General features: G+C 39.3%; 1 protein-coding gene across 1 annotated transcript; it reads right to left on the reverse strand.

Moving 5' to 3' along the window:
* Positions 1 to 430: 430 nt before the first annotated feature.
* On the reverse strand, positions 431 to 3130 carry LOC149115791 (HIG1 domain family member 1C-like). Its single transcript, XM_089285192.1, has 2 exons — positions 2942 to 3130; positions 431 to 1244 (listed from the first exon to the last, which is right to left on the reverse strand). The coding sequence occupies exons 1-2, from the start codon at positions 3051 to 3053 to the stop codon at positions 1045 to 1047; spliced, it is 312 nt and encodes a 103-aa protein (XP_089141318.1). The 5' UTR covers positions 3054 to 3130; the 3' UTR covers positions 431 to 1044.
* Between the last annotated feature and the right edge of the window lie 10289 nt (positions 3131 to 13419).

A 13419-nucleotide genomic window follows, 5' to 3' on the forward strand; every position in this document is an offset into this window, starting at 1 on the left:
ATGATAACCATGAGAAAATCAACTCATGAGTTTCCTTTTCTTTCCTATATGAGTATGGAGCTCCACTTGGCGGCCCTTTGAGCCGCTGGAGCTCCGCTAGAAATGTTATTGACAAAAGGGAAAGCTGCTAGGCCTAAGCAAGAGACTGGATGGTCAAGCTACTCCACCCCTTTTCCCAAAATGCTAGAAATATTTAATTACCCCCCTCCCCATACAGCATGTGCACAACCACCCCCCCCCCACACCCACCCACCCCCTCAACCCCCAAAAAACTGTTACTCTTCCATTTGTCATGAGCCCTCAAGGTTGGAAGCTGGTCAGCTAAAATCCATTTGCCAAGTAATGATACTGTATACTGTGCAACCTTTATACCAACTGAAGCCAGCTACTTTTTAAAATTATTTGTAGAAATACATTGAACAGAATGATCAACATTAATAACAACATTTATTTGAAATAACACCTCTTCAGTTCTTATGAATACCTTTCCATCAAGAACTAAGGACTTTGACCATAGGGCTCAGCACTAATGAAAAATAACAGATACTGAGTTTATTTCTATTGGTTGTTACTGTTGCCATTAAAAAACAAAACAATGTGTCGCAAACAATCTGACTGTTACTACATCATTATCAGTTATGAAACTTAACAGAGATATCAGCTTGGTGTCACCAACTACAGTGGACACACAATGGCATTCATCCCAATCATCTAACAACAATAAATATTTACAAATAATGCAAATTACGTTTACAAAATGTATTATTTTCATATAGTTACATAAATACTCTTGTAAGCAGACACAGTTTGTTTTCTTTAAAGAGCACTTTTTGGGAAATTATTATTAAGATTGATTCCACAACAGTACTATAATCACAACAACACATTGATTGCTGCTTCCCTTAGTTTCTGTCATTACTTGATTTTACGACAGGGCTTGAACCTGTGCCATTTTGCACTCAGAACTCCCGAGTTGCCAGATTTGCTAGTGTTAACATGTCCATGCTTCCCTGTTTTAAGTCTGTTAGACTAATAGTTGTTTTCTCAGTGCTTTTTTGCTTGAGCTTGAGCCTCGAGCTTGTCTTGTAGTGCCGTGACACCAATACCAGCCAATATCGAGCCCACAACACAACTCTGCGCGATTACTCGTAACCTCATGAGATATCTGCTGGTAGTCATGGCAGGTCCTCTGTATCTGTAAGCAATTCCACCCCAGACACACGCAGCGACAGTTCCTGCAATTCCTGCAATAAATAAAGGCAAAGATGTATCAGTTTACGTCTATAAAGAAGGGGACTAGTGAATGTAATGATCCTGGAATTCAAAGTCGCTGAATCACTGAATGATTGACTACAAGATGTTCTTCCAGCACACCATGGTTGATTTTAGTCAACAAATTATATTTCACACAATGACAAAAAAATTGAAACATATTTATATTTTTTTCATTATTTTAACTTGAGCCATGTTAGGGAAGTTAAACTACCTCAGAAACAAGAAATTCAAGTTAAGAACATCGTCATTGACACCCACCTAGTACTGTTGCATCAGCTATTTTGTAAATAATAGTTATTTCCTAGAGTTGTGTTAGGAAAGTTTAACTACCTCAAAAACAAGAAATTCAAGTTAAGAACATCCTCATTGACACCCAGCTGGTAATGCTGCATCAGCTATTTCGTAAATAATATTTATTTCCTAGAGTTGCGTTAGTTATTTCCTTGAGTCGTGTTTGGGAAGTTAAAATACCTCAAAAACAAGAAATTTAAGTTAAGAGCATCCTCATTGACATCCACCTAGTACTGTTGCATCAGCTATTTTGTAAATAATATTTATTTCCTAGAGTCGCGTTAGTTATTTCCTTGAGACGTGTTAGCGAAGTTAACCTTCCTCAAAAACAAGAAATTCAAGTCAAGAACATTGACATCCACCCAATACTGTTGCATCAGCTATTGTGTAAATAATGGATATTTCCTAGAAATCCCGGACTTCCTTTTACGCTGAGACACATATGTACCATGTGCTCTTCAATCTGGCTTTCCGCCATGCAATAGTTTTTCCGTTTTCCTTTTCGATAAAATTGAAATGTAACTAATTTGAGGAAATTGCTAGTAAAAACAATTGCTTGAAATTTTCAAAATTATTACCCATAAAATAAGCAACTGAAGTTTAGATCAGTATTCGGGAGTAGAATTCGGGAGTAGTCGTCCTTAAACTATTGCGTCATTTTCCAAGTTCTTATTTCACAACAATGTAAATGATTTCCTGAAAGATTTTTTCATTGTCGCGAGCACAACTTCGCGTCGCTCGAGCAGTAATTGCTTTCATTCCGCTTGGTGAATCATGACTTCTCTCACGAAATACTCTGCCCGAGAGCTTTACATATTCAATCAAATTTGCCATGTCAAAAAGCGAATACACTCCCTAAAGTTGTCACAAATTCGACGATTTCACGTTTTCTGGAACTCAAGAAAAAAAATACGACGATGGCATTACAAATGAAGTAAACTAAAAGATCAAAACAATATTCTAGAATAATTAACCTGCCTGCAAGACTGATTCGTCTGTGTTCGCAGGCTACACAAACACGCTTCGCGAAAATATGTCTGGTTTTCGCTGGACTTTTTAAAGATAGGAAAATTGAGGGCAGTGAAATAACGAGTCGTAAACTAGTAAAGCAGTAACACATAAAGCGAATTACACGGCCCTTTCTCTATAGCATAAGCTGTTTACATGACACTTGCCGGCTGGTCTGTGAAAACCTTGAAACCGATTTTAAACGTTCGTATGATTCAAACACATTTCTATGATACTTTCTCATAAACACATGCAACAGTACGACAGTGGAATTTCAGAAATCTTGAGGACAAACATTTTGGAAAGAAGTTCACAGCGAAGAAGATAAGTAATATGCTTACATAATATAAACTAAAGCTCGACTCACCAATGGGGATAAATGGCGATTGCTTGCTTTTTCGTACCAATCTGTCTGTTTCTGTCTCCTTTTCAGCTTCAGTCATCCATTCTGCGCTTAATTGTTGTGCGGTTGGAGCCATTTTAGTTTCCTTTTGCTTGCGTGGAGAACACTGTTGATTCGCTTCACCTCTGGGATTGCTGAAAAGCTGTTTGCTTCGCCCATCAAATACGTGGATGATGCAATGTCGTCATGACGTCAAGGAATTGTTCTACGACTCTGACGTCATATATTCGAGTCACGATTTCTTCCTGAACTGCTGAAATTCAAACCAATGTGGATCATCCGAGAAAATCGTTTAATCCCGCCCAGCTAGAACCGAAACAAATCCTCGGCAGATATCCACGTTTTAAAATTAGATTTGTGGCGGCATTTTATTTAAAAATTCTTAAATTTCTTTTTTTTCCCTAAAATTGAGGAATAAAAGCAAAATGACCCACGTTTTTGATCGTTTACAAATTTATACAAAATCACAAAAGCAAATATTTTGTTTCAGTTTCTTCGATCATGACGATAATTGCGATATTTCCTAATTCCACACGCCTTGACAGCGTTATTTTGGCCCAGGGTAGCATGGCACTAGTCACGTTTTCGAGTCCATAATTTTCAATATTTGTTCATTGTAAATTATTTATAACCCCGTTTTCTGAAATGCGGGGGCGTCCATATCAGACTACATAAGTTTTCAAGCGTGGATAATTTTCCTCAACATACATGTGTAAACACACGATAATCATCCAATAAAATGCCAATTAAATCAACCGTGATTTCCTTTAGCACTATAATTACCACCAGAAATTGCACTTTGAGAACAAGGGTGTAGTAAATAACAAAAATTTGACAGAGCTCCACGCAAAACGAAACAGTTTATTATCGTTATTATTATTCCAAGGTTTTTAGTTTGTCTCGTGGAAAAAAATGTGTTTGTCCCATTAACGGTCACGTGACGGAAATTCTAAAAACTTACAACAAAGTTAAGTCCAAATTCCACACGGATTCCCAGAAAGTCAGCGGCGTACAGCTGAACAAATATCTGCGGTTTTTTTTTTTCCTCAGGGACTTTGTCAACAAAAGTTTGAATCAGCCAGCGGATTTTGAAGACGCACAAAAATCCGAGTTCACGTGAATTGTACAGGAATAGTACAAATTATAAGCAACCTAGCACAATATTATTAGAATCGACGTTGTTCCTGAACCTGATCTCTGGCACTTTGTGGGAACCAATCCTTTTTAGTCTTTAGGACTTTGATGACGATAAACTAGATTCTAACATTGTGCACGTACTTACTGAAGGCAGCCAAACCCTGAACTATACGTGCATTGTTGATTTCTCAACTTTCATGCTTGAAATTAGTAGCATGACGAGAACTGCTGTGTCACAGTTGTGAACGTGACAGGGAAGGTTATTCAAGAGTACCTTTGACGTCATTATGTGTTCAGTGGACCGGGTCGGACCCTAGAGAGGGAGTATTTTCAGGAGAGGAAGGAATTTTAAATTACGCTAAATTTTCCGTGTTGTATCTGTTTTTTGTTACATTCTGCTAAAAGGCTGAAAGAGGCCCCTAAACAGTGGCAGAGATGTTCTTGACCTCCCTTGAATGTACCAATTTGAAGATGTCACGCAATTCCCATATTTCTATCACCATGACTTTACAACAGATTCTTATGATATTAAACTGAGTATATTTACTAAGTTCGGCATGATAAATCGAGCAGTGAGGCTTATTTTCGTTTAAATGAAAAAATCGTTAAAACGTGACATCGTGAAAAAGGCTCATTTGCATTTGAGGGTTTAAAAGAAATTAAAGCCCCCAAAAATGTCTTGTTTTGATAAAAAAAAATAGGTTTTGGTAACCGTTGCCGCCTTAGAACAGTCATACATTTGAACCACGACTTCAAAACCTTAAGTAATTTTAAAAAAACCTTTTTATTCAGGAAGAAAATTGTCACCAATATAGTATATTAGGCTCTGAATTTACCCAGGTGCCAGTTCGGAAGTTTACTTCGATCCCAGTCCCACCCGAGATAATCTAATCGGCGCGGGGCACGGGTCGCAGGTCGCGGGTAAATTGTCGGGGGTCCGAAAAATTGAACTTTTATTGTTTCCTAGTTTTCCAAAAACAATAACAATAACAATAACTTTAAAATTAGCGGATAATAAATTTTAGTTAACTATTATTTGCAAGAAGTAGGGAGCAAAACAGACAACAAACTCTCAATATTCAAACACATCCCTTCAGCTAGACAAACAACGAACCCACGAAGTTCAAACGCATCGATCCCTAAAATTTGTAATCAGTTTACAGTATTACAAAGGCAAACCATTATCTTTCAAAGCTGCTATTGTGACGTCACTAATTGATCTGTCCGCTCTGATTCTATCCGGTGGTTTTAAATTAGTCCAATGCGGAATATTGTTTATGCATTGTTGCTTCAGACAAAAATAAAACATTGTTTCTGGTGTAGTATGCAGCAAATTTCTGGAAAAATGTATTTCCAGACAGCGCCAACTCCACGTGCTTGTGGAGATGGTCTCCGGCTTTGCTGTTTCTTTCACTGAAGGAGAGATCCTTGATTCAGGTGATCAACGTGAAATAAGACTGACCGACACCGCGAAATATAGACAACTGTATACAGTTTAAAAAGACGAGGGAACAGAGTTCTAAAAATTGAACTCTTCGACACTGAAACGTATCAGTGGCATCTGTCGCAGAGTGACAGACTGACGTATGTCCAGTACAAGGTACAAGGCAGGCACCGCGCAGGGGGAGGGCCGTGGCTGGGAGGGCTTTTCACGAGATTCAAATTTATGTCATTCGCGATTTACGGTCTCAGATATTCGTAGTGGTTTCTTTTTTATCATATGCCGAATACATAGATATCATAACTAAGGAGAAATTAAAATTATTATTACGTTTGTTAACTTTAGATTCATTTCCAGCCATTTCAGAAGACTTCCAATCAATTTTCGCGTTTAAGCGCCCCACTCAAAAACCCACTGCGCGGAAAAGGGCGACAAACTAACATTTTAAAATTTATTGCCTGCTTATTTTCAAGCTATTGAAAATACGAAATATGTATATTTTTAAAATGTTTTTATAGCTATTGTTATTGTTACTGTTATTTCGGACCCGCGACAATTTACCCGCGACCCGCGACAAGCACCGATTAGATTATATCGTCCCATCTGGGGAGCTGGTAACCTGTATCAACTTTCCCGCGCTTTTCCCCTTCTAGACAAAGTACGCCATTTTTCAAGTTCTAACAAGATTCTAACAAGCCTCCTTCGTAGACTTTTTATTTTTTTGCTTTCACGAGTCAAAAGAATTTCAAATTTCAACCAAAGTACAGGATAGCAAACCGTAAAGAATTCAAAGGAAAGGGTTTCAGAAGTATACAATGGAACGAATTATTCAGTTCTGGCACAAGTAAAAGTACGAATGACGACCGAAACTCCGAAAGAGCTTGGTGAATAAAATGAAGGTAAGAACATCTGACTTCTGACTTAAACTTAAACTTATAAATTTTCGATTTTTTTCTGGGACTGGCAGAGGGAAAAGGGACTTCAGATCAAAAGTCCACCAATAAATTAACACAATGATGAGCACATGCTATTTACACGCCCTATCCCCGTCAAGTCCGGCTATCAGCTAAAGTTTAAAATAACTAACCCCTCCCCCACTTAGTAATCATCCTTCCCCGGTGTTTTTCACAATCATTGAATTCCTCTCAACTACATCATTACAATACAGAATAGAACTGAACAGAATTGAATACTTGCTACACCAAGTGAAGTATGCGAAACTCCTACGCGCAGAAAGCGGCAAGCGGAGACCCATACTGAAAAAATTCTGGTTATATTATACATCGAGCTAAAAATTTGTTTGTCAGGTCGCTGTCCGTAAATTCGTCCTTCCGTCCGTAGGCACGCCACTTGCGCAAATTTACAGACTTTCAAGGTGTTTTTCATAAATATTCTTGTTTTCCGGCCACTTCAATTTCAGGAGAAAGAGAAAACAAACAGCGGTTACAAACATAACAAACAGATTTCGCATGGTATATTAAACTTGACGTTTCGTATGCTACAACATACATCTTCAGAAGTGACGGTTACAAAATATGACAAGATTTTAAAAGACTAAAACTAAAGCGAGGTATTGGTAACTAGCTAGACAACAACGAACAAAAGAAACTACATCTGGTGTGAATTAAAAAATGAAAAGTTTTTCACCACCGACGTTTTCATTTAGGGCAGGTATTAAGTCCCGTATTGACAATGTTTCCTTGATTTTACGCTGTAAATCACATTGACCACTTGCTAGGATCTCAAAATGGTCCTATTTGAGGTTGTGACCGGTAGAAGTTGAATGATCAGCAACAGCGGAGGCGTGACCAATTACAACAACAACAAGCTTTATTACCAAATAAAAGAAGTTAAACTTTACAATATAACTTTACAACTTGATTGAGAGCTTTGAAGTGCTCCGTCTTTCCGTCATGCAGTCTTCTTTTGGTTTTACCGATGTAGAAAGCATCGCAATCCCAGCAACTGGCTTTGTAGACAATCTTCGATTTCTGGGAGCGGTTGAAACGATCTTTGTAAGGAAAGAAAGACTTAATTCTGCGAGTGTTCTAAAAATAACCTTGAGGTTGACGAAACCATAAAACTTATTGACACAAGATTTTAATCGGCGTGTAATAGCATCGCTATGGAAACCTAAATAAGGTAAAACAAGGATTACATTTTTTTCGTTTCACAGAGAATTACCTCTTTTGGCCTAAGTTAAATAGCCATGTAGTTATTGTAAAGAGTCATAAGAACCTTGCAGGTGAAGAAGTGACGATCAACGCGCTTTCAACTGTGCTTTGAGAGCAGATCGCCGATTTTACTCACCTACCGGACTTCAGAAAACAAAATGGTAATGTACAGTATCATATGATTCGTACGGCCCCGCACAAGAATAAAAGTCCCGTATGAGGGCCGTACGCGTCGAAGTGACATGCATGACAGGGCATAAAACGCGTACGGCCCTACCCGAAATGTGTAAGGCCCTGCTAGCTAGAAACGCGTTCGGCAAAATCGATGCGAGTTAATGACGTGAAAGCAATTTTGTTTTCTTCAAAATGAGTCGGATGAAAACAAACATTCTAACAGCGAGTTTTAATATCCTGGCGAAATGTCTGATGCAGAACTGCTTCAGTCGCCAATTTTAATACTCCGAAAGCACAGAAAGAATTCAACACTCTTCATGAATGCGGAACTGAGTTCAGAACTTTATCAGAAGCTAACAACAAGCAAACACCGTCAAGAAAACAGCTTATCTGGATGAACTGCCCGATAATAAACTTTTGAACTGAACAAGCAAACGGTCTTGAGACGAAACTTTTTTCATTGGAAAGCATCAAAGAATTCATCGCAAACAAGAAAATAACGTGCCCCTTCCCCTAGATCTGCGACTGAACATGAATTGTAACTGTGCGCTTTAAATCGAAAGAAAAACAGAAATAAGAAAATGAGTCCTGCTTTTCCGATCGATGAATTGTGAGTTTCTTGCCGGATTCCGAAGCGAATAAATAAATGAGAAGCTTGTATTGTGGAATCTTTTTTGTAGTCGTCCCGCGCGCTGTCGTCTGATGTTATGTAGGTTCAAACAGACTTTTCAAAATTTTAAATACTTGGTGGTCATGTGATAAAAGGCTCATTGACTGAGTGAGGTCGGACCGGACGGGAAAATATTTGGCTCTCGGCCGTACATCCTGACCTCGAGCCAAATATTTTCCCGACCGGCCCTATCACTCAGCCAATGAAATTCAATCAGTTTAAGCTTTAGAAGAACAGCGCCGCACGTCTTTGAAAAAAATTATGCTTGAAAGCGAACAGGATTTGGTATAGAACGCGATCTATTCAACCAAAATTGAATCGATCGGCTCGGTTCAACCGGAAAAGTTTCGGAAAAGTCGGTCCACCTTTCGAGGTGGACCGCTTTTCTCGGTTGGACCGGTCCGATCGAAATTTGACCTTTCCGATCCATTCGCAATCCCAGTACAGTACCTCGCTGTTCGGTACTTTCCATGTTCAACATGGAGGAAAACACTTATCATTGCAGCTTTTGGATTGTTAACAACGGATATAGATTTATAGCTGGTCTTCGCATGACGTCACTAAAATTCGAACTACAAAACTATTGATCTTCCTGAGATTTTACTTTAATGATGTATAAGAGCGGCTGAAAACTAATATTCATACAAATTTTCGCTCCGAATGGGTTCTTGGTTTTGTGATATACTACGCTTGAATTTCTAAGCTTTTGCGTGACGCGGCATTTACATGACGGCCTAGAGAGCTTTCATGATGGTTAAAAAAGAGACTTATTTCGGGGAACTTGGTTATCTGAACAGTTCATGTCTTAGAAAAGGTATTATTTTAATGTTTTAAAGTTTTAAAGTTCCTCGCAAAACTCAGTGACAGATGTTTCTGTTGGTTTCCGGCCACCATGTTGGTGCCCATACGGATGGGCACCAGCATGGCGTCTCCATACAAATCTCTATAAATTTGGGAAAAACATTTCTCCGCATATCTCGCATAAGAAAAATTGCTGTGACCAGAATTTTGGCGAGAGTCTTTGCATATTTGCCTTCTTTCATTTCCCAGATTCTGGACTTTATTTATTGACGGTTTTCATTTTTATTTTGATCTATTTTGAATTGCGTGACACTGAAAACCAGCAATTGGTGTTACTCGCACGTCTATGTGCAGCACCAACAGTCAGGTAGCTGTGTTACGCAGTGTATGTTTTGACTGTTTAAAAACGGTCTATTTCTCGAGAGCATTTCGAATGTTCTTTTCTTCATTTCAAAGTGGCGTTTGAAGATCTTCGAACTCAGCCGCCAAATATATGAGAACGGTATGTTGAAAATAACCCGTTATACGGGTTAAATTTCTACGCATGAAACAGCTCGCACAATATCATTGATTAAGTCGAAATCGTCATCTAACTAGCTCTAACACGAGCAACAGTGATCCAACACCCGCCATTTTAAATGTGCGCGAAACTCTTTTTGCGAGTGGAATGGAACGAGACCTGAAGAACCCGTCGCTATGCATTTTGCCCCCAAGAAATGGTCGATCCTCAGCCCGGAAATTTTGGTTGAATGGATCGCACCCATAATTTCACACTTGCACTTAATGATTTGGATAGAGTTTATTGAGATTTACTCGTTTTATTTAATCAACTCATTCACTTTGGTGGAATGCTTACTGGTCGAGGTATTAAAATGATTAGTATTTCATCGGCGCTCCGCTGTTAGGCTTGGCTAAATTTATCTATTATTTTCATCCTGAATTCGAGGTCACGTTTTTATTATTTTTATTATTTTTTTTTTTAATGATACAAGACAAATTAAAGAAACAGGCACAATTCTGCTGTTTACTACTTCAGTGTTATTATGACACAATTTGACATTGTTATGACGTCCTTTAATTGATTTTATTTTCACGTCGTTGCAACGTCAGGACAACGTCATATATGTCAAACTATCCGTCATCGAAACACTAAGTGTTTAGTGGTTTTAAGTTTCACACTTCAAGTTTGTAGCAGGTCTGATCTTAACAAAAGACGCTCCCGCCTCCGGGTAGTCTCCTCCGCAGCCGTTTTTTGGGATGTCACGCAACGCTCCTCTTTGGGGGGGGGGGGGGGGGGGGAGGCGTTGCGTGACATCCCAAAAAACGGCTGCGGAGGAGACTAGCCTCCGGGGGTCTAAATAGCTGTCCAAATATAACTACAAATCCCGGGCAGGACTCTCATATAAAAAGGACGGGGGGTGCTCGTCATATTTTTCAGGGGTTAAAAAGCGGTTTTGGTACCTGTTGGGTGTTCAGCCTCAAAAGGTCCACAGCGGGCACTTTTACGGTACGTTTTAGGGGATTGAGCTGAAAAAATATGACAGGAGATAATGTGCTGTTTTAAAATTGGTATCTCTTAGGGATAACAAAAATTCCAAGCCACACCCACAAAGCAGGATCTTGGTACCTCTAAAGGGTTCTTTTCAAAATTTCCCTTCGACGAGCACCACCGTCCTAGTTATAGTAATATGGGAGCCCCCGCTCTCCCCGGGCTACAAACACTAAGGTGGTTGCATTACATTCGATCGATTTTGACCATGGTCGCTACATTCAGTTTAAAATCTCTGAATCTTGCCAAGGTGCATTCCACTAATAGAAGCTCATGATCATGCCGAAGATAGGACAAAAGTTGAAAGGATTGTGGTCAAAAAATCAAATCTCCACGCCGAAAATCTTCTGCGTGACCAGTACAGATTGCGCCCCAAGTCAGTACACTCAAAATTGAAATACATTATATGTATACGATACAAATTATGATTTAAAAAAACTCGATTATATACGATCTAAGTTCCCAGAACAGGGAACATGTACTCACGAGGGCAGCTTTTCCTATAGTGACGCTACTCTATGGAATTCTTTGCCTCAGGGTCTTGGACAATGTCACTCTCTTAGGGTTTCCAAAAAGAATATCAAAGCCCACTTTCCTTTTTGAGCCAAACGGCAATTATATAAACCAGTTGATTCTTGTAGCTTATATTAGTAAATTTTAATAATAGTACTTGATTATTTTTTACAGGCAAGAAACTTGGCATACGATTTACACATTGCTGATAAAACTGCGAACCATGTATACAGCCGCTCTTTTGTTTCCAGTTTTCAAGTACACATGACAGAAATTAAGTTTTGCTAGCACACATTTTAAAGCATTTTCCATGCTTTAAACATCTGTCATGGAAACGCCTGGGGAGTTTTGGAAGTTCAAGGTAATCTGACATGTAATTGTAAACAGGTTGATGTAAATTTTCCAAGTGTCTCAGTACACTTCTTCGTCGAATTCACCCCCTACAATGCTGTGATGACAGAAAACTCTAGAAAAAGTGTCGACGAAAGTTTCAACTCTCGCTTTTGTTTAATCGCCAGCTCAAATCCTCCATCCACTTTTGTCCACTCGCTCTGCGCTTTCATTAATTTTCAATATACTCAAACTATGCAGTAGTCGACAAAAGTTGTCCTGATCATTGGTATATATATATATATATATATATATATATATATATATATATTAACTAGCGTGCTCTCAGGTCCCGTGACGTCCGCACTACGCACGCCAGAGGGTTAGGGTTAGTCACATGACGTCATCGTTTTCGAGAGGCTCCGTTCTCAAAATATGCCGTCCACACTAAAATGCAAAGCCGACGTTTTCAAATTCCTCCGATTTAAAAAAACTCCGTTTTCGGCGGACAATTCCTCCGAATTAGTGTGGAAAGTAGGCTTAACAGTAGGAAAAAAAATTGCATTTTCAAATTTCTACAGCGTAGTGTGGACGCACCGTTTGACCGATAGTTAATGAGATATGCTGAAAACTGTCGTCAAAAATACTGACAATAACCTGCGTAGCAGACGAGATTTCTGGCCCGAGTGTTTTGTTTTAGTAGCGGAGTCTCGAGGTCGCGAGGAGAATGGTCGCACTCCAGCGCGAAATTCCCACCAGCAGGCTCTGCTAGCCTCTTGTTCACGTTTAGTTCGGGAGCGGTGCGAAAACGCTCTAAACCCCTTCCTCGGAAACTGGAGTCTTGTGTTATTAGGGTTTATACGATTCGATCAATTTCTGAAAACTGAATGCTCGTTTTCATCCTGAGTTTATTTACCAGATTCAAACGAAAAACAGATTTTATATTTACAGTCCCAAGGATGATTACGCACTCGTTACTTTGTGGCATTCATTTCAGTGGACAATTCAACCTCACCTATTGTCTGCTCCATAAGGGATCAGGAAATTATCCCTCACTCAGTGTGGTTGCTTATCAACCGCCGATTTCGTGTTCTTTTTTACGGCGACGACGCCATGAAAGAGAACGCCTGAACGCAATTTGAGCTAATATTGACTGATATCAATAGATTTTGCTCATTCATACAGTGTATAGATAAATTCCATGGTTTAAAGGACAATTTCAAACAAGGCAAAACTTGAAAATAATTTCAGATGCGTGCCTTGACTCTATGATCAGCACACCCAGCAATAGCAGTGCAGTGAGCGTGAGAAGACAGCCCGGCTCGAGAACGTGGTGAGGGGCAGTCCTAGTCCGTCAGTGTTCACTTGATTTGAGAAGCGCGACTACTTCACCACACTTGATTGAATTAATTTGTTGAAAATTGAGCCGCCTTCTTTTTCCACGACATCAAACTTTTTTGGTGATTTTAAAAGTTTTATACCTCGAAAGGTCTCGAAAATTTCGTGAAATTGGTGAGGTATCAAATTCACCACGAAAGAAGAGATGGCATGCGATGCGGACAACTTGTCCCCGGAACTTGTCAGAACATTAAGCTGTTAAGTGGGATGCGAGAGCCCTAAAGTACTCGTTACCGGCTTCATAAGGACAGTCAG

The sequence above is a fragment of the Orbicella faveolata genome, unplaced genomic scaffold, assembly GCF_042242905.1.
Source record: "Orbicella faveolata isolate gen_17 unplaced genomic scaffold, um_ofav_v1 contig_13, whole genome shotgun sequence".
NCBI classification, from domain to species: Eukaryota; Metazoa; Cnidaria; class Anthozoa; order Scleractinia; family Merulinidae; genus Orbicella; species Orbicella faveolata.